Genomic DNA, 25,803 nt, shown 5'->3' on the forward strand with positions numbered 1-25,803 from the left:
TCCATCCATTCCGCAGAGAGTAAGTAGTCTGAAATACAAGCAGGCTGTTTTGAGGAATGCACTCATGTTTTCTCTAGTAGCATGCTCATAAATAAGAGATTGCATTCTGGAGAGAGGGGAGACTTACCATGGGGCCGGGTGGGCCGTGGGGACCTGGAGGGCCTGGTGGGCCTATGATCTGTGTGTCCAAACAATAAACATGGGTTTGGTTACTTCATTTAGATAAGGCGGTTTGGCTTGAATCTTTTGCTGGGTTTCTGCTAAGACCATTAATAGTTACAGAGCAAGAAGGATACTGGGAAGAAATGATGTGTTTGATTCTCTAGGCATAGAAATTCCTTTATGGGAACAACAAAAACTTTAAAAAATACAGTTGTTTTACAAAAGCCAGAATAAATCAAAAGTACATTAAAAGAAAAGGAAGCAACTGATTACCAAGAAATGCTACAATGCCACAACCACTATTGAATTCTCCAATATTTCACTAGGCAACAACAGGGCTCTGGAGAAAAAGAAAAGAACGTATGTTCTATATTCACAGAGCTCTACCCGCAAGTGTCGTGGGAAAACCATTGATTTTTCTTCCCCAGGATTAGGCAGTCCTCTGAAAAATTGCTTCTAACTGAGACCTCTGAAACATTTTGTTTCTTATTGTACACAAGGCTGACAGGTATTTATTCTACAGTTTGACAAACCAAGACGTTCATGGTCTTTCTGCTGTTGATAAGCCATCTGGCACAGAGTGAACTAGATGAATAATAGGCCCGTTGCGGAGTTTCACAGGAGCCATGGAAGTTTGGCCACCGCGGACTTACGGAAGGGCCCTGAGGACCTGGCAGTCCGGAGTCTCCTTTCTCTCCTTTCATCCCATTGGCACCCTACAAATAATCATTAAGAGAGTTGAGCTGGTCAAGTTCTTTCCAAAGTGTAAGGAACAGCTGAATTTCCTTCCAAAATCCATCATCCTTTTGAAATTTTTATACTGTACACATGATATGTAAAAGAAGGATTTATTCCCCTGAATTTAGCCTCAAACAGCAAGCCTCCCCAAACCCTTAGACTGTGGGTGATATGTGAAATAAAATAGAAAGTAAATGCGATGTAAACTAACTTAGGCTCAATTGGTTAAACTCATACATTGCTGAACATATCATATTAAATGTTACATATTTTTTATGGTGGTGCCAGAAAGGTCAGTCTTTTAACTATGTTATCACTGACATTTATTTATATACTTCCCTGTTTTAAAAATTGAGGGTGGTAAAGTTTTCTGCATTTTTCCTACATTTTCCTACAATTTTCCCTACCATTTCTCTGTAAAAATTATGGGGAAAATCATAAAAACACCATCCCATTGTATCATACACATAAAGAGAACAATTTCCAGACTAATTTGTTTTTTAATTGTTTTATATATTTTTTGATTTGTTTACTTTTAAATTAGTTTATTTAAAAGTGAAGTTATCACTGTCTCATGTATATTAAATTAAAGTGATGAAGTTCATTTATTTTACCATCTTCTAGTGAAAATAATTCAGGAAACATGAAGGTTTATTTTATATTTAACTTATTTAGATGCTTTAAAATTTGTTGTAGAGCCTCAGTTGCAGGAATTAAACAGCAATACCTCAAATACTTAAAAATAATAACATTATATGAAGTATTAGAGGAGACCATGGCTAACAATGCAGTTCTTTCCTGATCATTTACCTGGACATGAGCACAAACATACCGGTAGTCCAGGAAGTCCGATTCCTCCTTTTTCACCTGGTGCACCCGGGTCACCCATGTCTCCCTTGGAGCCCTTGAGTCCCTACAAATGACACAGTTTGCATGTAAGAATCATACTGACCCTTGACAGTTACCTCCTAGAGAAAACAGAATTCCGATCAGTTTTGTCATTAGGTGGGTCCTTCTAGGGTGGTGATTCTGATGTTCATTTTTAGGTGGGGGTAGTTCTAGCAGCAGCCTTCTGCATTCAATCAACACGGTTTCCCTACATAATAGAAGTGATTAAATTCTATTGTTCAGGCCATGTACATATGAAAAACATGAACTTAGGTATCGACATCATTTCTCCTGATCCTATGTCCTTACCTGGCAGCTAATTCTGTATCACCAGTCCTGAAATAATTTCATAGATTTAATTCTCAACAGTGCAATACACATTTGAACCAGAAGCTAGTGTTTTAACAACAAAGGTCCAAACAAATTTCTCCCATCTCCCACTAGATGCCCTGTGGCCCCTTTAAATGGAGGCAGAAGTTCCAGCCACCAGCCGCTTTCAATGGCCCCATCAGTCACTGCACACTGATGCTCGATCAGTGTTCAGAAAGACTTCACTTTTCCACCGTGTTCTTATTTTGTTTTCATGACATCTCTGTGAGGTGATCCAGGATGTTGTTTTTATCCTCCTTTTATTACAAGGCAATCAGTAGTGGATATTCTGAATGCTAGTGACTCTGAATTAGTGATATTAATACTGAAATTAATTTATCTTGTTAAGCATTTTCATTGAAGGAAAATGTAATTTCTTCATTCCTTAAAACTGCATTCCTCGGTACAACATGACCAGACGGCCCATTCTTCAGCAGAGGTAATCATAGCTGTTGTAATAAGGGGCTCTGAGGCTACACAGCCTGCTCATCCTTTCTGTACTAAAAACAGAAATGTTTCTTGTCCTGTTACTTATACCTATTTTATAGCACCTACTTCAGAATCACCCATTAGGTGAATGGGTAGGTGCCTGAATGACTAAGTAAATCTTATGGTTGGTCAGACCTTGGTTAGTTTTAGGATTCTAAGGATATCAGCAGAATAGCTCACCCTCTGGACAGAGCAGCAGAGGAAAACCTTGGAAAACCTAGAGGAAAAGTCCAGCTACTGTGCATGCAGAGATCACGAGGCACGCTGTTATGCACGTCAGGTTATTTGTAACGACCAGGAGTGGTGAAAGAATCCATGTAACCAGGCTTTACAATTCTATCGTGATCTCTCACTGATACGGGGGAACCATCGTCTCTTGTTAACTACCACATTTATTTACCATGACATCATGTACTTTCCACATATAACTCTGATATAATAGGTCTTCTCTTACACTTAATGTTTTTAATACTATCACCTGATGAGTATATTTCACTGTCTCCAAATCCCCTTGATTTCTTATGATCTACTTGATTTTAGCTATTTCTTTGGTAAATTATGAAAGCAGAGAAAATAGCAAATAGCCTGAAACTAACCCTGTGATTTAAGTCTGAAATTTGAAGACTCTCTACAATTTCCTGGCCAGGTTCTTTTTGGCTTATGGGCCAAATCCATCCAGCCCATCACTTGTTTTTGCACAGGCTGAAAGTTTAAAAAAATTTTAAAGGGTGTTAAAAAAAAGAAAAGGATATGCAGCGGAAGCTGTATGTGGCCTGCAAAGCCTAAAACATTTACTATCTGGTCCTTTAAAGGAAAACTTTGCCAACCTCTGTTTTGGGGGAAAACCTTAGAGAAACTGCCATCCCTGCAAAGCTACAACAGCCCTGTTTGTTTCTGTCTTTTCTGATGGTCTAGAAAATGAAGTGTGATCGTTACTTGGGAAAAGAAAATACATATAGCGAATTTTGTGGAAACTATGTCACTGATTTTCATCTTGAATCATTTATATTCACTGACACAAAGTAGGCTATTTCTCCTAAATAGGTAATAAGTTTACAAGTCTATTAAAAATTCACAAAAGTATCACTGGTAGATTGATAAAAAGTTTAAAGACAAAACTAAAGCATCATATAGCTTGTATGTTTCTGTGAAGAAAACTATCTAATTTAAAACCAATTACTTTTTAGAGTTAATACAGTCTCCAGAAAAGATGGTTAAAAAAAGGCTATCATACATCAACACCCATGCCTTTCTTGGCTTCAAATGTACAATAGAAGTAGTGATCAATAACAATGCTTTAAATGACAGTATGTATCTTTAAAATTACCTGCTCTCCATCAACTCCTGGGATTCCTGGAGATCCCGGCTCTCCCTGTTAAGATAAAAATTGATGGCTTCCTTGCGTTTATCATTGGCAGCATATTAAACTATACAAAAATGTTACTAGTTGGTAACAGTACAATTTGGCTTTCAGCAAATGTATCATGACCCAGGAATATGCTATTATATCACAACACATATCTAAACTAAGTGCAAGACCATTTTCTTGAGTATTATGTATAACAATACTTATATGTCACTAAGATCTAGTTTAAATTTTTTTTCCCTCAGGTGAGATGCAGGCTGAAAAAATGGTAAAAGGAAACTGAATGAAAAAGTCATTTTTTCATGCCTCAGTTAATTTTTTCTCCTTAAAAAAATCTGTATGATTTCTCTTATTTTTCAACTTGAGAAAAAGAAGCAAAAATATGATAGTCATCTTAAGAAAGAATGAAATGCAAAGTCCCTTAAATTCACAATATTTTAGCTGGCACTGTGTGAACCATAGACACAAACTTACAATGACTGTGAATGTTACTTTCAGATCAGCCTCACTGAGGGCTACAATAAATCAAATAATATCTTAATCCACATAAAATTACTTTTGGATCAATTCAATTTCTTATACTATGCTAGGAATGCACCAAATTTCCTATTTATATTGTGATTTATTAAAACTCTTGACAAACTTAAAATACATAGATTTATTTTTTGTTAACTAAAGATGTTCCATTAAAAACAAATTTAAACAATGTGCTAGAGATTTTTTTCAAACAACAAATGTCAATCACCTTTCAGCTGGAAAGATATGAAACAAATTCTTTGAAAGGCAAGATATTATTTTAGATCAAGGAATCATGTATTTGGACCCCATTATCAGTATCCTTTGTTTTCACATTGTAGACACTTTGTAAAAGCAGCTCTGTTGAGGGTTGAGTGGCCTGCCTCACGGACAGATTCCAAGGGAGCTGAGTTGAGGCTGTATTTTTCTAGAAAGACTTGTTCGGTGATGTTGTAAACCACAACACTGAAATGGCTAGAGCTCTTTTCCCCTGTAAAAACTCTAACGGCTATTGGCCACAGCATGAAATTTGAGCTTTCCAGTGTTTTAGAAGGCATGACAAACAAATGAAAAAAGACAAAGGAACAGAAGAGAAAGGGCTTTTCTTTACCAGATTTCCTGCTCCTTGTGGTGGCAGCTAAGTTTATTTTGCCACAAAGAAGCCAGCTGAGGGTGGATGCAACCAGTTAAGCCCTAGTTTCATTCCTTCTGCATCCCTGTCAGGGCTCAGGGCCCAATAATGACTGCTTTGCTGAACTTTTACCTTCAAAGTGTGACCCATGACTGTAAAAGAAAAACCTAATTCGCGAGTTAGTCACTTATCCTTCATCTGTCAAATGTAGCTTGTGAAGAGTTACATGATGTGTAAGAATTCACACAATCCTTACTTGATGAAGGAAGGAGCAATGCTAATTGGAAAGGTCCTCGTTCAGTCCGAGGTTGTGACTCCTGAGTTTGAATGGGGTTTACATTTGGCTCAGGCTGTACTGTAGAGTCTTGGTCACAGGCACATCTCACCCCACTTACCTCAGCTTCCTCCAGGAGAGTTCATGGAACACATAAAGGCCCCCATCCACTGACCCAAGATCTTAATGATCAGGTCTCTGTGAGATGTGAAGGGTGGGGCAGAAAGACCGCACATTGGGAAGGATGGCTGGGCAAGAGAGTATGACTAAACACCACCCCCATTCTACTTGTCTAGACATTCATTTGGCTAATTTCCCTGTCTTTCAGTTTCAGCTCAAAGTCATCCTTGATTCCCAAGGCTGTGACAACCTTCTTCATTCACATCTTGATCAGTGCACTTACACTTATTTATAAATAACTGTGTCTCTACTTAACTATCTCCCTCTCCAGGCTGTAATCCCCTGGATGAAACCCCTCACTATACCATAGTATCATTACTAGATGTTAGTGCTTATCACAGAATAGAGGCTAAAAAATTACTTGTTGGATAATTGAATTAATAAATGAACAGCAATTAGAGTATAAAACAAAGGGGATATAGATTTCAAGGATACAGCCCCCTTGGTCAGGTGGCCCCTTTTGTCCCCGTGGGTGAAGGGATGGGTACCTTTCGGGCTTCTGTAGGTGTTTGGGCTATAAAGAAAAGTCCTAGAGGTTGTGGAGCTTTGTGGGGAATGAGGTGCATGTTTAGCACTGGGGGCAATTTTTTTCTGGAGACTTGGGCAACTGAGGAGATGAAACAAAAAACTCAGACCTGGCCAACTGTACATAGAGGAAAAATAACCTGCAGGTTTCCTTCTAGCTTATCTAGTCAGCTCACCAAGATATTAAAGAATGAAAATCCAGGCTGACGTGTTCACCGGAACAGAGATTATGCATGACCGGAATGTGGTAGAGAAACAGAAAATTAAAAGTCCCAAACCTCATCTCACACTGTTATACAGGAAATCTGTTTGAGGTTAAGGTCTGTGTTCAAATATGATTTCAGATGCCCAACGACCTAAGTAATGTTTTACTTTATGTTTCTTTTTATAATAGAAAAATAACTGTTTCTATGTGCTGGCTCTCTGTTCTTAAGTAGCTCAAAAGTGAGGAGTACAAGCAAAGGCTGATATGTGTGTGTCTGTACGTATATAATAGACTTAGCAAATAAACTGCCTCAAGAAGCATAAACAAAAGACAGATTTCTAAACCATCTGAATTACCTGTAAAAATCCAATGATGAAAGTCGTATTTCAACACACATAGCTTAGTTGTGAAAAGCCAGAGTAACTGGCCATGTGTGAACTGGTCACATGACTAAAGCTTTAGTGTGGAGGGAGAAAGCTAAACCAGCAACAAATTTTAGATATAATCAAGTAATTTTAAGTTTCTACTATTTATAGTTGGTATGCTTCATTAGATAAGATGTAAATGACAGAATGTCTGAATACATATAATGATAGGATGTGTTATACAAAATGACTTGAAAGTGATTCTTTAACATTGTCATTGTACACACAACATACTAAAGGTCCCCTTATTCTTTTTATTGCAAAATGACTGGAAGAAAGGATCATTTTCAGTGTCTGCATAAATTTTCCTTCAATCCTTCTCTATTTAAATATTTTCCTTCCTTCAGATACCACATTTAGTGTTTGTGTTTATAATTTCTGTAAAACTTATTGTTCCCTTGTTTAATATTCTCTGTCTTTCTCCATTTCCTCCTCCTAAATTTAAGTTGCCATTCCTATTTCTCTTCCTTCCTTCCTAAGTTTCCTTTTTTTCCTGATTCCTCTTCCTTTAGCCCAAACCTCAATTTCTCTTCTTACCTCCTTGAGCAATACTGCTGATCTCACCTTCTTCAGCATTTTGTAAGACTGATTTTCAAAGATAGAAATACTTAATATAGCAATTCTCTGTACCATATGTGGTCAATGGAAACTAGTAAAATAAAAAATAACCTTTGGTCCTTGTAGTCCTTGAGGTCCAGGTGGTCCAGGGGGACCCTAAATCCAGAAAAGACAAAATTATAAAAAGTAGCCAAATCTATGTCTTAAATTTTATGCTTTCAGTAATAAGTATACTACACACATTACTAATTTATATCACAATCAAATATTCCCCAATATTGATTGAAATGAGGAAAAATACCACTGGTTATAGAATTTGAAAACTCCCTAAACTACCTATATATGCATACACATCAACAAACATTTAGGTGACAATAATAACTGAAGATGCTTTTGGGTTGATCTGTAAGACAACGTAAAAACTGCTGCCATGGCTCACAGGAGCATCTTGGGTTGAGTTAGTTTATTAATATTACCTGTGTTTCCAGACACATTTCTCCCCTCCCCTCTAAAGGCTTTGATTTCCTGAACACTAAAGAAAAAAGCTACATAATTGAGATAAGGCCAAAGACTTACAAGAAAAACAAGTTTTTGGACCTTTTTTTACTAAGCAAAGTGATTCCCCTGGGGCAAAAGTGGAAAAAGTTATTAGTATAAGAAAAACAAAAATCTCAGATGAAGGCAACTGCCTCATTAGTACCATTAGGAAAAGCATGCATCGATATCAAGTAGGAAGCCCCAAACCACAGAAACCATGCAATGGGAGTTACCGTGACGGTTAAGGTGGTGATCCTCTGTTGAGAAAGCGAATCGACAAAGACAAAGTTACCTATTTTGTGTGCCAAATACAGTAATACATTCTGAAATGATTGAATTTTTGAATATGTTTTGGCAAGACTGATATCTCATAAGGAATTGGCAAGAATCTGAGAGCATATTATCTATCTTCCAATGAATACAATATATTATAAAGATTCTTTTAAACATTACTTTTGGACTTTAAACATTACTTTAAACTTATTTTTTTAAGAAAATCTATGGACTAAAAAGAAGGTGTGAAAATTTTAATTCACCTGATTTTTTAAATTATGTATAAAATATTATACACTAGAGGTTGGTCAGTGTAACTGTGACCTGAGAAACCCCATCATTCATGAGAGCTCTCATCTAGACTACTTTGATTAGAGAAAACCAAGCCAGCTAATTGTGTAAGTGGCATGTTTTCCTCTTTTAGTCTGTACCTCATGGCGTGTGTGTGCATGCCACATCTAAAGAGAGAAGCCGACATGGGATTTATCTAATTTCTTAATGTAAAGTGCTAGAGTACTGTAACAAAATATAAGTTCTCTGAAAATATAAATCTCCCAAACACTTGATTCATGAATCATTTCTGAACCAATAGTTTCTAGTTTGAGCCTTGTGCTAAATGGTCTTTAGGACCTATGGCCAATTCATGCAGTCGTAGAGGGGAAAACACTCTCCATCAGGGACCCCAGTCGCAACAGAGAAGTGCTATACAACTGCGTGTAAACTTGTGAACACTGCTTTAACGTGATCCCCTTGTTTTCCACTACTCCGTTCAATTTCTGATTCAGGTTGTTGTTGCAGGTTTGTTTTTTATAGTTGTGGTGGAAAATAATCTTAACATTATCTATCTACTTCAAACGCTGAAGTTTCCAGTGACATGGTGTCATTATTTCGTAGAAAACAATACATTTATGCATGTGCATACATGGTTTGATTCTGTGCTCTATGATAAAATCAATTCTGGTCATTACAGCTACAGAGAAATCATAGTAGGAGAAAATCAAGCAGTACTTCTAAGACCAAGGCAAAGTTACCACAAACTTGGGCAAGTTTATAAAAAAAGAAAACAAACAAAAAAACAAGGCCCAGATTTTTATGCCATCATATCTGTGTAAATTAAGATACCACATACTTTATGCTTATGGGATCCACCTAAAGCTAGAGTCAAATTTATGGTTATAAGAAAGCTATTTCTTCACTGCTATAGGTAGATGAGTCATTCAAAAAAAGTTGTTAGAAAATCATAGAGCAGCAATAATTTCTTTATCATTATCTTCCAATTACATATTGCAATCTTCACTAGAAAGTAGAATCATAAGACCTTAGAAAGGGAAGGAAGTTTAAAATTTCAACTCTCAAGGGTTTTCCAACATGTGCCATGTATAATTCACTTTTCACCTAAACACAAAACTAGTCTGTCTTTTTTTTTTTAATTTAAGGATAATAGTCTGTTTGATAATGAGGTGCTTAGTAAAAAATAGTATTAATGGTTACTGAACTGTCTGACAGATTGAGTTTGAGTGATCTTGTTAAATTACTGTATTTGTAAGATAAAAATTATACAGGGCAGGTTCCATCCAGTTAACAGAAGAACAAGTGACAGTAAACTAGGCTAATTTCTCAAAACCAAGTCTTTACTGCCATCCTGAAGCACCAGTGTGCAGATGACAAAGACGACGGAAAGATGTCTGCTCACGTTGGACTTCTGGTATCTGGCTATTTATTTATTTATTTTTATTTTTTCCCTTTTATTGATTGTAGAAAGAGGGAAAGGGAGGGATGAAGGGAGAGAAACATCAGTGTGAGAGAGATACCTCAACTGGTTGCCCTTTGCATGCACCCTGACTGGGGACAGAACATGGAACCCAGGCTGGGAACTGAATCTGAGACCTCTCGGTCTACAGGACGACACCCAACCAAATGAGGCACCCCTGCCAGGGCTCTGGTTCTTCTCATTAAAGCTACAGAAACTCAGCAGGGATTCTCTCTTGAAGTTCAGTAATGATTTGAAAACCAGAATGTTGGCCGTGATGAAGAAAGACACGCCATTCTCTAGTGAGGCATGGCGTGAGATGGGAGGCTACCACGACTGTAAACTGGTGGGAGGCTGTCAGGCTACTCTGTGATTTATTCCCTGAGATACTTGGGTGAGGTGAAAGGTTATTGGAATTAAAGGTTACTATGTTCCATTTCTGATGAAGATGCAAGCTTAAAATCACCAATGACTTACACTACAGAACAGGTTGAGTTTGAATGGTGTTGGGGAATTTTAAAAGCTTGAGTAGGAAATGGAAAGATTTTTATTGCTAATTGTGGAAATGTAATTACCTTAAATAAAAATAAAAATAAATGGCTCATGGCAAATGTTCATGTAAATAATAACTGAATAGAGACAACAGTAAAATTTTATATTTGTAATGTGATATTTTTATAACTGCAATATATTCCTATTTGTCTAATTATCCTAGTTTGTTTGCAGATTTTTTTTTTAGAGGATGCAATAGAGAAATGAAATTGGGCAAAACTGCGAAAATCCATCACTGGTTAGAGAATTAGAAGAATGAATGTCCTCAACTTCCTCTCAATCTAATCATTATTTAGTTTAGTTCATTTTATTACGGATTTTCTTAATCCACTACTGTACATAATTAGGAAAGCAAATAAATAGCTCTGAAGTGAAAAAGAAATTATGAACTATTTACAAGCACAACATATTGTTGCCCTAACAAGTCCCCAAAAAGAATAAATCTCCACAGGTTGAGATACAAATGTGGACTGGTTGATTATGGTGAATTGTGACTTGTGGACGGCCGTACAGAACTCCGGGTGAGGGGAAGGACCTGAGCACAAAATCCTCTCATGCTGAGATGCAGGTGTCGGGATTTTAATAAAGTGCAGTGTGCTTAGGCACAGCAGCAAAAAGGGTTCAGGAGCTCCTGAAAATAATCCTAAGCATGATGCTAGATTTTATAGATTTTTAGAATATAACTTATTCTCTCAGATCTTCATTTTACAGATACAATCAATGAAGTAAGTATAGATACACTGATTTCCCCTAAATGACTTAGTTAGCAATGGAGGGGAGATTGAAACAGAGATTTAGGTTTAGGCTCAGCGGTTGCTTTTCTTAACTAACCAGTGTCTGTTAATGATACCAAAAGTCTCTGAATTTCTTAAGATAGAAATGGCTCCATGCCAAGCCCTCTTCATGCACAGAATGCTTTAAAATTACTCTTTCACAAGGTTTCAGAAAATGGAAAATTCAATAATACTGGAGCATTTCTTGGAAGGTAAGAGAATCTTAAAGACAGCAGTAAGAATTATGGCACCACTGGAAGCAGCTTTAAAAAATTTACAGCACTGTTAATAAATTAAGTTTAAAAAGTGCCCCTCTATTTTATAAGGAAGAACTTTGAAAACATAGCAGATACGCCTCAGCTTCTTGTTCTGTTTCTCTCTTTCCTCATACGTGCCAATGAAAAGAAAGGCAGGCTGAGCCGAACACTGACTCTGCAAAAGCTATTTAATGCTTTACTAGTTCAAAATGGTAGTTGTACCAAAGGAGCCACAGAAACGTATGCCTACCAAAATTAATGTTAGTGAATCACAAGGATAGGAGGAAAAAACCAAACAAAATAGCAAATATTTAAAACAACCAATTTGCCTTTCAAGTAGAAAAAAAATTTGTGTGTAGGAGCTAAATATACTCACTCATTCAACCAATAAGTTTATTTACTATTTATGCCAGACCTGGGTCAGGCACTTTGGGGATACAGAGTAAGCATGAGACATGTTTCCTGTCACTGAGCAACTCCCAGTCAGGTAAGCAGCTACACTAAAACAATCTGTATGATTTAAGAATAATTCAATATTGAACTACTGGGCCCTGACTGCTGACATTTAAAGGGCTAAGAGGGGCAACCCATCTGGGTGGTGGCAGAGGATTTTTGGAAATTATTTAGATGGATGTAAAAAGGAAAGAAGAATGGCACAGACCAGGCAAAAAGAGGGGGACTTTATGGCTGTGATCAATGTGACTGATTTGGGGGAAAATGTGCTGTAGAGAAATAGAAATTTCTGTACAGAAAAGGCAGGGTTTCAGAGCCCTAGAGGCCTGATGGAGAAGTCTGAGCTTCACAGAGTAGGTGAGGCGGTCCCTTTAGGTTTGTGAGCACACTGAAACCATCAGAATAGCAAAAACCAGGAAAGTGAGCCTTGGAGTGATAACAGGATGGATCAGAAGAGTCATTAGGGCAGAGGAATTGGCTGAGGGCTTGTTGCGGTGTTAGACCTGAAATGTGGACCCAATTGGGAATGGATAGAATGGGGCAGCCTCATCAGATACTTTGAAAAAGAAAACAGCAGCATCTGGTGAGATATAATGGGTGAAGGACTAAGAATAGTTTAAAAATAACTGTAAGGTTTCTATCTCAAGAAATCCAAAGATTTATGCTCTGATTAAAAGAAACTGGTTAGCTAAAAAGGGAATCACTTGGGAGGAGGGAAAGGTAACCAGTTTAATTTCGTGTCTTGGTGGAAGTTAATAAGGCAATGGTGTAACCATTGCCTTCTTTTCCTAGACAGAAGAGATTTTCCTAGACAGCTGGAAGTACATGTCAGGTCTGATCTGACAATGAAGGATTTGGAAGCAGCCATACTGCAGAAGAACAAGAGAGTGATTGCACCAAGAAAAGACCAGAGATGAGGATGCCAAAAATTAGGGAATGGACAGAGAAACTGCAAATACAAAAAGTGAGTGGATCCATAAAAAAAATAAAACTGAAAGAAATGAGAATAGAAATCAGAGAAACCAGAAAGAAAAGTTTCAAAAGGAAGTTGGTTCAGTACAAATATCAAGAGAAGTCAAGAATGATAAGTACAATGTGCTTGACCTAGAGGTTATTAGTGACCTTTATAGGAGAAGTTCCAACAGAATGATGATATAGGCTAGAGTGCAAGAGTCTAAACATGGAAAGAACGACTAGGGTGCAAAGTGATGGAGATGTACCACACCGTCTATAGTTTTTACTTAGTAGAAGACAAAGAATTGAATGGTAGCAGTAATAAGAAGCACCCACAGAGGACTTACTATGTGCCAGGCACTCAGCCACTTACTCCCATTCGGCTCACAACAACCTGATGAGGTAAATACTATGACTGTCCTCATTTTAGAGAAAACTGAGAAACAGAGAAGTAAATGAACTTGACGCATTTAGTAAGCAAAAGAGCTGATATTTGAACCTAGGCAATTTCAACTGCAGAACCATAGGGACTTTCATTGCTTTGCTAGGCTTGCTTTTCAATCAAGGAGGCAAAAATTGGCAAAACTAACACAGGATATACACCAGGTAGGACTCAAGCATATCTGAAGGTAGAAGGGAAAAGAAAGATTGAAAAATGTTAGGAAAAAAAGGGGATAAACTGGGGCAGAAAGAAGGGGGTGGGTCAGAATAGGGAGAGGGGGCGCTTGGAGCAGTGGACCTCTGGGATCCTCAGGGTGTGGAAGCTGATATTCACACACATGACACAGTGTGCCTCAGTGTCACTGTCTGGATCAGGGCAGGGAACAGTCACTTGCCTGCAAGGCTTCGTGGAGGTTGCCATTATAGTCAATGATCTCAGTGGCTCCTTGATCCCCCTTTTGGCCAGGTGGACCCTATAAAAAAAACAACCAACAGAAAACCATGTGGTTAGGCTAGGGATATAGAGAGGACTATGTTGAAAACAGAAGTAGCAACTTACAGCTTTCTTAGATCATTAATTCCCTACAAAGGCACAAATGCATATATAAATCATGTTTGAATTTTGTCTTTATTTCAAAGGATGCAAGCTATTTCTAACTTCCTTGTCTGTGGGATGTCAAAGAAATGAAATTTGAATAAAAAGAACATGATTCAATATCTGAAACTGTTTCCTGAAAATTACAAAAGGTAGGCTAATCCAATATGACTTGCAAATATTTATTGGGTTTGTTCACATTTATTAAAGCAACACAAACCTTTCTAGTCACCTACAACTCAACTATTGCTTTCTCATCTATTTAAGAAGATAGAACACTGTTCTTAGGAAATGCCTGGTTTTCCCAACAGGAATAGAATTCTGTTAAAATAAAATCAAACAGGGACCACAAAAGAGAATACATATTTTTTAAGACTTCTATCCTGCTCATTATCTCTGCCACTGAATTTCCATTAGTCATGTCCTTATTCCTTGCCTGTGTTTAAAGGACTCTGAAAATACAGGTTATTGCTTTCTGTATAATTGGGCTAATTGAAAAATGGAAAATTCTACTAGCTGGATGACTACGGGTTCGATATTGTTCATTTGTCAGAAGGAAAGTAGATTGAGAGGGTTCTTTAGATCTTCTTCTCTTTGACCTTGTTTTATGAGTTACAATCCACATACTCACCCCTACTAGTGACTGAAATAAAAGATAAAAAGAAAGGGGGTGGTCAGGAATCACTATAGTAGCCTGCCTCCAGTGCTATTATTTCATGCTATTAGTTCAAGTGCCTTGTGAAAGGACACACAGACACATACTTTAAATCTGGGCTTGTAAGCGGGGAGAGGGGGGGGGCAAAAATTTAGATGAGAGACACACCCACCCTTGGTCCTAACGTTCCAGAGTCTCCTTTGTCACCACGGTCGCCCTTCACCAGTGAAAAGAGAGAAAAACTAATTAGTAGTCAGGCCAACAGTCTAGAAATACCTCAGACCTAAGGATGGATTGAATACCATTCAGCAGCAGCCTTAGTGAAAACTTCTGGAGTTGAAAATTACAACTAGAACAATAACCACCAACATGGCAAATGCTTCTTGAAGATGAGAGAGAATCTTGGAACGACAATACGCATGTTACTCTCTTGCTAGGGATCTTCAAAAGCAAAGCAAGTGGTTTCCATGATACCCAAAGTACACTGTTACCTCTCAGACTGAACCATGTTCTTGTCTTTATATGAAAAGGTTTGGGGCAGAGGAAATAGAGCCAACCGCTTTGTCTTCCCTCTCAGAAGTAATGTGTAAATGTTGAGACAGGGAAGGAGTGGAGAGCTCATTTTAGGGCAAACCAGAAGGGATAGGTCGCCAGCTAGGCCTTCCTCTGATGATGGGGATTGAAGGAAAGTTTCCTGTAGGTACAGGCATTTCAGCACTCAGCAGGTGCTGCCACGGACAGCAGATAGCTGGGACTGGTGGGCAGGGCCCAAAGTCAGGGAAAGGGCAAAGCCAGTTCTCCCGAGTTTTAAATGCAACATGAAAAATCTCTGAAGTTCCATTTATGGTCTCCCCACCCACCCTGGGGAGTCACTGGGGAGAGCCCAAGTCCTGAACTGTGCACACATCACCACGAGAACACTCTGCGTTCTCAGAAGTCTAAACAGAAGTGTTGGAGAAGAGCTTTAAACCTGTGTATTTAGAGTTTCTTTAAAACAGCATTAAATTTCTTCAGATCTTTTTCTACATGAAATTGAAAGCATTTTGACATGCCTTTCTATATATTACTTATAAACTGGGTAAGGACCAATGACGAGAAGCAGGAAAAGCAGGAAAAGTTTTTATCCATCCACACCAATCCATGATAATTAAATTTGCTATGGATGGAGAATAATTCCTGCTCTGTTTTCTTCATGTTTCCACTAATTTTTCCATGTTATGTATTAGCTAAAAGTATCTTAAATAACATGATTCTGCTAACAGTGCATAGATAATTGCAAACATTATAAAGAACATGGTAAAGGAAAGAATTTAATGGGTAGTTAAATTTTAATGCAATGAAGGGAGTCAACTAACTTAAAAGCAAAGTATAATTTGAACATTTATCACAAAGATTGCCAGAAAATGAAAAATAAGATTATTCCATACATAAGTTAAATTAAGTACAGAACTTAATTTTTTTTCCAAAGAAACTATTCCTATGAAACAGAAAATACAACTTTCCTTAAAGAATAATCTGAAGCATAGGAACACACAAAAACAAGATGAAAGAAACCAATTGTTTTGGGATATCATCATAGGGACAAAATTATTGCAATCCCAGTGTATGGAAGAGTTTAATTGAAAACATGATTCTTTGTGGGAGAGGCAAAAAAAGCACAGCTCTTGAAGGCCTCATGTTACATTAACATGAGTGCCTGGTTACTGACCTTTGACCCCTTTGGGCCTCTAGCTCCTGATTCACCTTGTTTCCCCTATGATAGGAGAATATGAAGATGAAAAAGAGAAAAAAAGACAGAGGAGATAAGAACAGGAAAAAGAAATTATCGGTGACTCATAAAGATGGAAACACTTTATTTTAACTACCATAATATATGGCTTTATGTAATGGTGGCTATGAAAACACTAAACACAAGTATCATCACGGTTTCACTGATTCATTCCCTGGTCTGTCCGTCAACCTTCATCCCACAGTAACTGCCGACTGCCCTCCCACCCGTGGACGGCAGGAGCGCTGTGATCCATTCTCATTAGTCTCAACAGTGTCTGCATAAATTTCCTTCTCATCATTTTTGTGTCTCTAGGGTGGGTTATTAAAATAAAGTGTTACCATATTAGTATGCAGAAAGTTTAGAGAAATAAAGATGGAACAGTCTAGTAAATCCTTAGTGCTGATACTTTCAAGGTGTTACCATCAAGTCACAATCGAAACTAACACAACACATATCAACATGTTCTCAGCAACTTTTAATACCCCATGAGTGATAATTTGTCAGCAACAGTCAATCCCCTTTTACATTCAGATGTGTCGTTAAATTTGTTAATCAAAAAGAAGAGAGAAAACTAGGAAAAGCTTAATTGTTAACATTCCTTTGGAAAAGAACCAGTTGGTGTGCCTTTCGATAAATTATTCTTATATTTCAATAAATTATTAATGTCTCTTGAGAAATTTCTAGATGTTAGTTTGCTGTTTTCCAAACCAAAGAACGTCATTTTCCAGTGTAAGAATAACTGACCTTTGGTCCAGGGGTCCCAGGCTCTCCTCGCTCGCCTCTTCCAGGAGGCCCCGCCTCCCCTCGGTCGCCCTGTCACAAATGGCAAAACCAGGGAGTGGCAACCTCCCTCTCCACCCCCACCCGAGCCAGTCCCTGTAGATTAATAAATAAGCTGAATAAGATGAAAGAAAACAGAGAGTCACCACTTATTTATCATGTACCCAGCACTGTATTCATTTCAGCATGATTTATCTCATTTAATAAAATGATAGTTCAATCAACTGCATTATCATTTCCATTTGACAGCTAAGGAAATGAATCGGTAAATGCCTGTCAGAAACCTATGCTGGTACATGCAAGGCCTTTAAAAGGACTTGATAAGGGCCATGATGATACCTCGAAACGGAGACAGACTTAGTTTCCATTCTGCAGCCACTTCCTAAGTACCACTGGGATGAAGCATGGCAAAGTGGTCAAGGCCGGGTGATGGTTATCGCTTGTCGCTCTACCATGGCCAGGCTATTTGTAATCCCGCATCCTTGTGCTTAACCCCAGCTCTGTTATTTATCAGTTCTCTGTTTTGGGGCAAATTAGTTAAGTTCCCAAAGACTCAATTTCCTCTGTAAAATATAAAAAATTATAGTGCTGATCTCGTAACTTATAAATGTAAAGTGCTCAGCATGGTATAAGACACATAGGTATTACAGCTTTTAATCACAGCTCTGTGAAGTACAAACAAGGTCACTGGCCCCAAGGAGCTAGTGATCTGGTTAGACAGACAAGATCTACATAACAAAATAGTTAAGAATCAAGGAGTAACATAAGGCCATAGGTGAGAGAAGAGGAAGCCCATAGGGTCTCAATAGTACAGGCTATCTCCCTGAATGTGAGTCAAGCCATGTTCTGAAGGATGAGTAGGTTGCACTTTATAATTATGCTGTTTATGACTGTGTTATTAATGAGTACAGGAACTTCACAAAACACTTAACGTGCATTACTCTATTTACTCCTCAGGGCAGATGAGAAAGGTGTTAGTATTCATAGTCTACAGATGAGGTGACTGAAGTTCAGAAAAGCTAAGTAACTTTCTCAAAGTCACAAAGCTTTTAAAAGGAAAAGCTGTAATTTAGAACTTCAATTTCATACTTTGTGCTTCATTTTCAACTTCTGTATAAACATTTTTGCATGTAACCCTTTGAATATTTCTGGTCATTTGCTTAAGGTAAATTTGTAGTTGAGGAATTGCTGTGTGAAAAAGTATGAACATTTTAGAAGTTTGCTAAATCACCCTCTGGCAAGACAGAGAGTAGCCTGTCTAGCTTCCTGCATGGTGGGTAGGATTTTAATAATCAATCAGGTTTTCAGTTCAGCCTGGTGTTAGCATGTTTACAGAAGGAATGGACTCATCTCGGAAAAGAGAAGAAAATGGATTGGATCTTTATGGATGATGTAGGGCTTTAAAATTTGAGATCTTTATCTGTGTCGTTCCCACTCTGGGAAGCCTTTATGGTTTTGGGGGGGAGATGGGACAGAGCAGGGCAAGGATGACAGAAGTCCCAGTAGGTTTCTCAGCATGAACCCAGGAGACTGGGAAAATGAAGAAGGTGGGAGAACAGCAGGCATGTGACCGGGTGCAGGAGATGAAAAAGATGCTCCAGAAGGTTTTTCCAGGGATTAGAGATGCAAAGGATGCATGTTGGCCAATAGATGAAATTTTTACTTTAGAAAATACCATATTTAGTGTTTTTCTTAATATTTTATAGAAGAATTCTAAAATAGTAACTTATAAGGTAATATTTTAGGGATAAACAAAAAGCTAAGCAAATCATTTATCTGTAATATGCCATAGGAGTAGAGTCAATATATATTTACCTAGAATCACTTTTTTAAAAAAATCCCAGTGCCCTTAATTAGTTGCTTATCACTTTCTGGATCACACTATTTCTTTCCTCCTCCCCCCTCCTGCCCTCCCTCAAACACACTGGAATGTAAGTGTCAGAAGAGCAGAGAGTGTTTTTGCTCCATTCACTCTTCATTCTCAAACACTAGAAAACTGTCTGGCCAAACAAAAATATTGAATTAGTGAATAAACAGTAGTACTCAAAATATTCTAAATTATTGGGAATAACACCCTATCTCTTTAGGCTGCTGTATGTCTGTCCCAAGAACTGAGGTAGACGCTGAGGATATAGCAATGCATAAATAGATTTTTAAATGGCATTATCTATACTCTGGTTTCTCTTCAGGTCGTATAAATCTTTTGCCTTTTTAAGTGGCATTATCTATCTTCCTTCATTATGATTTCACTTCACTGTGTTGGGGGTAAAAGGCAGGGCTAATTTATTTTTTTTCAATTCAGTGGGACAAATCTAGACTACCTACAAAACTGGGGGGAAAAACTAGCATTTGGCTGCAAGAGAAAAAAAACTAGCATTTGGCTGCATGATTTTACATAATCATGACTTTTCCATTACAATACCTAATTGATGAAAGATAGACAATTTAGCTGAAAAACAGACTTCGTGATATCGTTAATAAAATGAATTTCCTATCTACATCCCTTCTTGTGGAAATACAAAACTGGTACCTTACATTCTTTACTTTTATTGGAAGTTCAGGGTAGTATCCATTATAAAAGTATCCGGTCTGTAAAATCGGGCTGGGTCCTTCATGAACAATAATTAATGTTGACTTTAGGGCTCTACATCTGGATTTTTTGAAACCGCGCAATAGTTTAAAATCAGTAAACTAAAGAAGAGATATTTGGGATACACTCCACTCTGCACTGTTCCCAAACATGTGGAGATTAGTTAGCGCATGCCCGCTTCTCTGCTGCACTGGCCGGGCTTCCCCTGTTTGTGCGGGAACCGAGACGCCTTCCTTCCCGGGGGCTGCAAGCCCAGGGAGTACCACGGTTCTCGCGTGGACACAGAGTGCTCATTATTCTCTCGCTCTCCCTTTATTCCAGAAAGTGTGTTTCTTGTGTGATCTGTTCAGGCTAAAACAGGCATTTCTCATATTTTGTTAGTAAGCGTGACAGCTCATTATGTGAAAAAGAAATTGCTTGGAAAAAAAGCAATTTTGCATAAATTCGACAAAGTGTCAGTCCCCCTTGGGCCACACACAGTTCCCATGTACTAGGATTAGAGCTATTTTCTCCCGACCAGAGGGAATGAGGACCCTTCTGTCAGAACAGACCATGAACACATTTCTCCAGCTCCTGGAAATCATCCTGGTTTATTTCTGGCGGATGCAATACATACTGAGGCAAAGACTGCTATAGTTAAAAAAAAAAGTAGTTTGATCTAATTTTGCCCTTCCCTTGATTCATGAATCTGTCACGAGGAAGGTTCCATCCTCAGAGCAGTACCTTTTTCTGTCTTACTGGGTAGATAAAAAGAAAACCATAGGCCTGACTGTATCCATAGCAACGTAATTTTTTTATTTGCCGGCATATAGATTGTGCTTTTAGGGCCCTCTCTAGGGTTGCCAAGTGGAAGATTATGAGATGGTTTTCATTACAGAATCTTTCTGCAAACGTTTTTCAGAATGGATCTCTCTGGCATGAGGCACTTAGGAATCTATATGACATCAGTACTCCTTAAAATCTAGGGAGTGATGTGGGAATAATAATAATGTTGATTTACAAGTATGTTCTAAAATCAGTGATAAGGGGCAGGAGTTAATGAGTTCTATCTCTCCTCCTCAGAATTCCCCCACTTTTCCATATGGCCAGGAAGCTAATAACATTACATCAATTTAGGAGCAATTTTGGGGCAACTGGAACAACTAAGATATTCTACCTCCCTGTTGTCTTACCTAAGGCTAAAATGAACTTCCTGTTACTCTATTTAAGATGGTATCTCCATTAGAAGTGTTAGAAGGGGTGATAGAATGCTTTAGTTCTCTATTAGGCTAACATATATGTTCACCTAAATAATAAAGTTACCCCACACATCTTTTAACCTAATGAACTAAAAATATATGACAGAAAAATTGAGAAAGAAAGGAAAGAAAAAAAAGACCCCACTCACCTTGGCTCCTGGTAACCCTGGTAAGCCTGGCTCTCCTTGAGGACCAATGAAACCTGGTTCGCCCTTTAAAAAGATGGGCACATGAGGTTGTTATCACTTGACAGCAAGTACATAAAGTTAAACTATTTCCTTCTCCTGGGATTTTACTCCTTTGATTGTATATAGCCTTCTTGCTGAGATCCAGCTACTGACTATAAAATTAATCAGAATAGGTTTTGGTCAATGAGAGTACTTTGAACAAAGCTTTGGAGAAGCTTTAGAAATGTCTTTATAATTTCCTTTCTCCCCTGTTGTCCAGTGGTTCCTACCATTTACCAAAGCCAATTAATTATGTTTGGGCGACCACGGTAGATAGCCTCTAAGGTAGGCATAAATGATCCAACATCCTAGTATCATGTCTTTGTGTAATACCCTCTGCTTGAGTGTAAATTGGACTTAATGACTCATATCTAAAGAACAGAATTTGGAAGAAGTAATGGGATGTCACTCCTGAGACTGTTATTAAAAGACCGTGGCTTCCATCTTGGGGGCCCTGTCTTGTTCTCTCTCACTTGGATTGCTTGCTTTGGGGAAAGCAAGCTGTCATACTGTGAACAGCCCTATGGAGAGGTCCACATGCTGAGGTCCGAGGTAGGCCGGCAACTATGTGTGAGCTTGGGACCAGATGCTCCACTCAATTGAGACCACGCCCCTGCCTGACAGCTTGACTGTATCCTCATAGAAGACACCTATCAGAGGTGCCCAGCTGAGCTGTGCACAATTTCCTGTTTCTCCAAAATTGTACGATAATTATTTTTTGTTTTAAGTCACTGTAGTTTAAGGGAGTAAAAATGATATGCAACAATAGATACCTGAACAGTAGATGTGGCTAGGGAAAAGGTTCAGAAATGTTCAGCATGAAAGAAAAAATCTCTATCCTTGCCCCGCCTGCATAACCTCTTCTCTACTACCTGTAGGAAGCCCAGTTATGGTATAATAAAAATAAATTTGGTCTTGTTTCTGGTTCCTTGCACAGAGCTCCTTAAATCCTCTGAATTTCCTGAGTCATGAGTAATAGGAGCATCTTTTTTTTATTCTTAACAAGCCCCTTTCAAACCTACCTGAGTTTATAAGGTGACTCTTGCTGGACCCCTAGACAGCTTCAGGATAGGGGCTGGGACAAGAAGGTGGAAACTTTCAGCCCTTCCCCTCCTCTCACCATCTCCAGAGAGGGAACAAAGGCTGGAAGCTGAGTTCAATCACCAGTGGCCAATAATTTAACCCATCATGCCTACAAGGGAACTCCATAAACATCCCTAAACAAAGGGAATTGGAGACCTTCCAAGTTGGTGAGCATATTCACGTCCTGGTGGGATCACATGCACCCCAACTCCATGGGGACAGAGGCTCCTGACCTCAGCCTGTGTACCTCTTTATTTGGCTGTTCACTTTCATCTTTTATAAAAATCTATAATATTAAGTATGGCCTTTTCTTGAGTTTTCTGAGTAGTTCTAGCAAATTATCAAACTTCAGTTGGGTTAGGAGTGCTGGCTATGAGTACCCTCAAATTTATAGTTAGGTCAGAAGTGCAGGTGGTAACCACGGGACACAGGACCTGTGACTCATGTCTGAAAGGAGGGCAGTCTCGAGAGGCTGAGTCTTTAAACCTGTGGAGTCTGATGCCAACTCTGAGTAGTTAGTGTCACAACAGGACTGAATCATAAGACACACAGTTGGTGTCAGAGAATCAGAGCTGGATAATCAGTGTTGAAAAAGGCACCACATATTTGATGTCAGGAAACACCTGAGACCAGTGTTCATATTTTCTTGAATACCCATGAAGTTTTGTTTTCTATTTAAACACTTGAGCTCAAATGTAAGAGGGTCCAATTTCCTAAAATCTATAATAAAGTTTTAAAGCAAAAACACCTGGAATGCTTCTGTTCCCATATTTCCTTTTCCTTCTTTCTTTCTCCCTCCCTTCCTCCATCCCTTCCTTCCTTTCCTTCCTTCCTTCCTTCCTCCCTTCCTTCCTTCCTTCCTTCCTTCCTTCCTTCCTTCCTTCCTTCCTTCCTCTTCTCTCTGTCTCCTCATTAGATTATTTCTACAATAGCTGCTAATGTTGATGCAATTGACTTTTGATAAGGTAGTGACATTTCAACATTAGTTTTTGGTACTGGGAGCTGAGTTTTTAAAAAACACTATATAAAATTTGGGTATTGCGTGAGCAACAAACTGATATCACCACCACAAAATGTATCATATTGATAAAGAACTCAAACAGATTTATCTCTGGTGCTGATGCTCATGGTACTGGTTTAAGAAAGAAACAAGAAGAAGAACTAGTAATTTAGGTTTATTTTTTGTGTGTGTGAAATTTCTGTATCTCTATTCTACCTGTCCCTTACCCTTACACATATCGGAAAGGAGCATCTGAACAAATTATTTTGGGTGGATCTCTTAGTGGTCTAAAAGGAAAACCAACTATATTCCGAGAAATCATGATGACTATTCTACTTCTTGTAAAAGAGTTTAACTTGTTATTTTAAACAAAAGAGTCATAAGGAATAGATTTATTTATAAGATATTTCTCTCAATAGAATTATATTGAGACATACAAATATTCCCTCTCCACCCTCAAGAAAACAAGCTGTATTAAGTCAATGTGTACCATTAAAAATGACTTTCATGGACATACAATGCAAGTTAATTGGTTGAAAGTTTACATGTAGACAAGACTCTTGCATATCTTTAAGTAGAAACAAAATGATCTCACTCCTTAGCAAAGCAATTAGAAGCACTATTAAAGCATATTAATAAAAGAGATGAAAAAAGCAAATGTTGCAAAAATGTATTTCTTATTCATGTTAGTGCTTAGTATAAAAAGATGAAGCATGCAGTTTCATAGCTCACAAATAAATAAGGCTTTGTGATCTCAGTGGCTAGAGAGAAGTGGTTTTTTTTTTCCCTTCATTTTTTGAAAACAGAATATATATTAAATTCTTCTGAGTAAATATATAAAAAGTTCCTTCAAACAGAGTGGTCATAGAAATAAAGTTAGTGAAGCATCTACCATATCCATATACTTATTTATATCAATTTATTCAAGGGCAAAATAGCATACTTAACTTTAGGGTCACTGACTTATGTTTATTTAATTCCAGAGCTCTCAGCAACTTTAGAGACATTTGCTCCACTCTCTCTATGGAGAGGAAATAATCACTGGTCTCTTCTTTGTCTAAGGCTTGAAAGACTACTGTTGAAGAAAATAAGGCATAAATATGTCTACTCATGATCCTGACTGAGCTGGTTGGGGCTGTTTCTCACCTTCCTAAGCTTATAGCTTATTAGTGTACAGAGTAGGAGAAGTTCATTGTTATGGTTTCAGATTCCACATGTCACCCAACCTTTAAAAAAATTACCACTTATGGAGTTAGGGTATTATCAAAGAATACTCCTAATTTTATGAAAAGGCTTTATTAAAATAATCTTCTCTTATCCAATTACATATTTGTATAAGACTGGCTTTCATATATATATGAAAAGTTGTGTTTATACATATAATATATATGTATATATTGATTATGCTATTGCAGTTGTCCCATTTCCCCCTTTATTCCACTCTGCCCTGCACACCCATTCCCACCTGCATTCCACTCCTTTAAGTTCATGTCCATGGATCATATACATGTTCTTTGGCTTCTACATTTCCTATACTATTCTTAACCTCCCCCTGTCTATCTTCTTCCTACCATTTATGCTACTTATTCTCTGTTCCTTTTCCCCCTTCTCCGCACCCACTGCCCCACTGATAACCCTCCATGTCATCTCCATTTCTGTGATCTGTTCCTGTTCTAGTTGTTTGCTTAGTTTGTTTTCATTTTTGTTTTAGCTTTGGTTGTTAATAACTGTGAGTTTGTTGTCATTTTACTGTTCATATTTTTTATCTTCTTTATCTTAGATAAAGTCCTTTAACATTTCATGTAATAAGGGCTGGGTGATGATGAACTTCTTGAACTTGACCTTATCTGGGAAGCACTTTATTTTCCCTTCCAACTAAATGACTGCTTTGCTGGATAGAGCAATCTTGGATGTAGGTCCTTGCTATTCATGACTTCGAATACTTCTTTCCAGCCCCTTCTCGCCAGCAAGGTTTCTTTTGAGAATTCAGCTGACAGTCTTGTGGGCACTCCTTTGTAGGTAACTGTCCATTAAACTGTCTCCTTATCTCTTGCTCCTTTTAAGAGTTTCTCCTTATCTTTAATCTTGGGTAATGTAATTATGATGTGCCTTAGTGTATTCCTCCTTGGGTCCAACTTCTTTGAGACTCTCTGAGCTTCCTGGACTTCCTGGAAGTCAATTTCCTTTGCCAGATTGGGGAAGTTCTCCTTCATTATTTGTTCAAATAAGTTTTCAATTTTTTGGTCTTCCTCTTCTCCTTCTGGCACTCCTTGGATTCAGATGTTGAAATGTTTAAAGTTGTCCTGGAGGTTTCTATACCTCTCCTCATTTTTTGAATTCTTGTTTCTTCATTCTGTTCTGGTTGAATGTTTCTTTCCTCCTTTTGGTCCACATCATTTATTTGAGTCCCAGTTTCCTTCCCATTACTGTTGATTCCCTCTACACTTTCCTTTATTTTGCTTAGCATAGCCTTCATTTTTTCATCTAATTTGCGACTATATTCAACCATTTTTGTGAGTATCCTGATTACCAGTGTTCTAAACTGTGC

General features: G+C 38.0%; 1 protein-coding gene across 1 annotated transcript in view; it reads right to left on the reverse strand.

Annotated features, from left to right (window-relative positions):
- The window catches only part of COL25A1 (collagen type XXV alpha 1 chain), a 472,627-nt gene that overhangs the window by 21,237 nt on the left and 425,587 nt on the right, over positions 1-25,803 (reverse strand). The window contains exons 17-27 of the mRNA XM_053657029.1: positions 21,095-21,157; positions 17,082-17,150; positions 16,275-16,319; positions 14,739-14,783; positions 13,712-13,789; positions 8,097-8,120; positions 7,438-7,482; positions 3,974-4,018; positions 1,733-1,813; positions 816-878; positions 128-178 (exon numbers count right to left, since the gene is read on the reverse strand). Of these exons, the coding sequence (XP_053513004.1) occupies positions 128-178; positions 816-878; positions 1,733-1,813; positions 3,974-4,018; positions 7,438-7,482; positions 8,097-8,120; positions 13,712-13,789; positions 14,739-14,783; positions 16,275-16,319; positions 17,082-17,150; positions 21,095-21,157 (609 nt within the window). The remainder of the gene's footprint in view (positions 1-127; positions 179-815; positions 879-1,732; positions 1,814-3,973; positions 4,019-7,437; positions 7,483-8,096; positions 8,121-13,711; positions 13,790-14,738; positions 14,784-16,274; positions 16,320-17,081; positions 17,151-21,094; positions 21,158-25,803) is intronic.

The sequence above is a fragment of the Artibeus jamaicensis genome, unplaced genomic scaffold, assembly GCF_021234435.1.
Source record: "Artibeus jamaicensis isolate MK-2021 breed Jamaican fruit bat unplaced genomic scaffold, CSHL_Jam_final scaffold_3222, whole genome shotgun sequence".
In the NCBI taxonomy this organism is placed as follows: domain Eukaryota; kingdom Metazoa; phylum Chordata; class Mammalia; order Chiroptera; family Phyllostomidae; genus Artibeus; species Artibeus jamaicensis.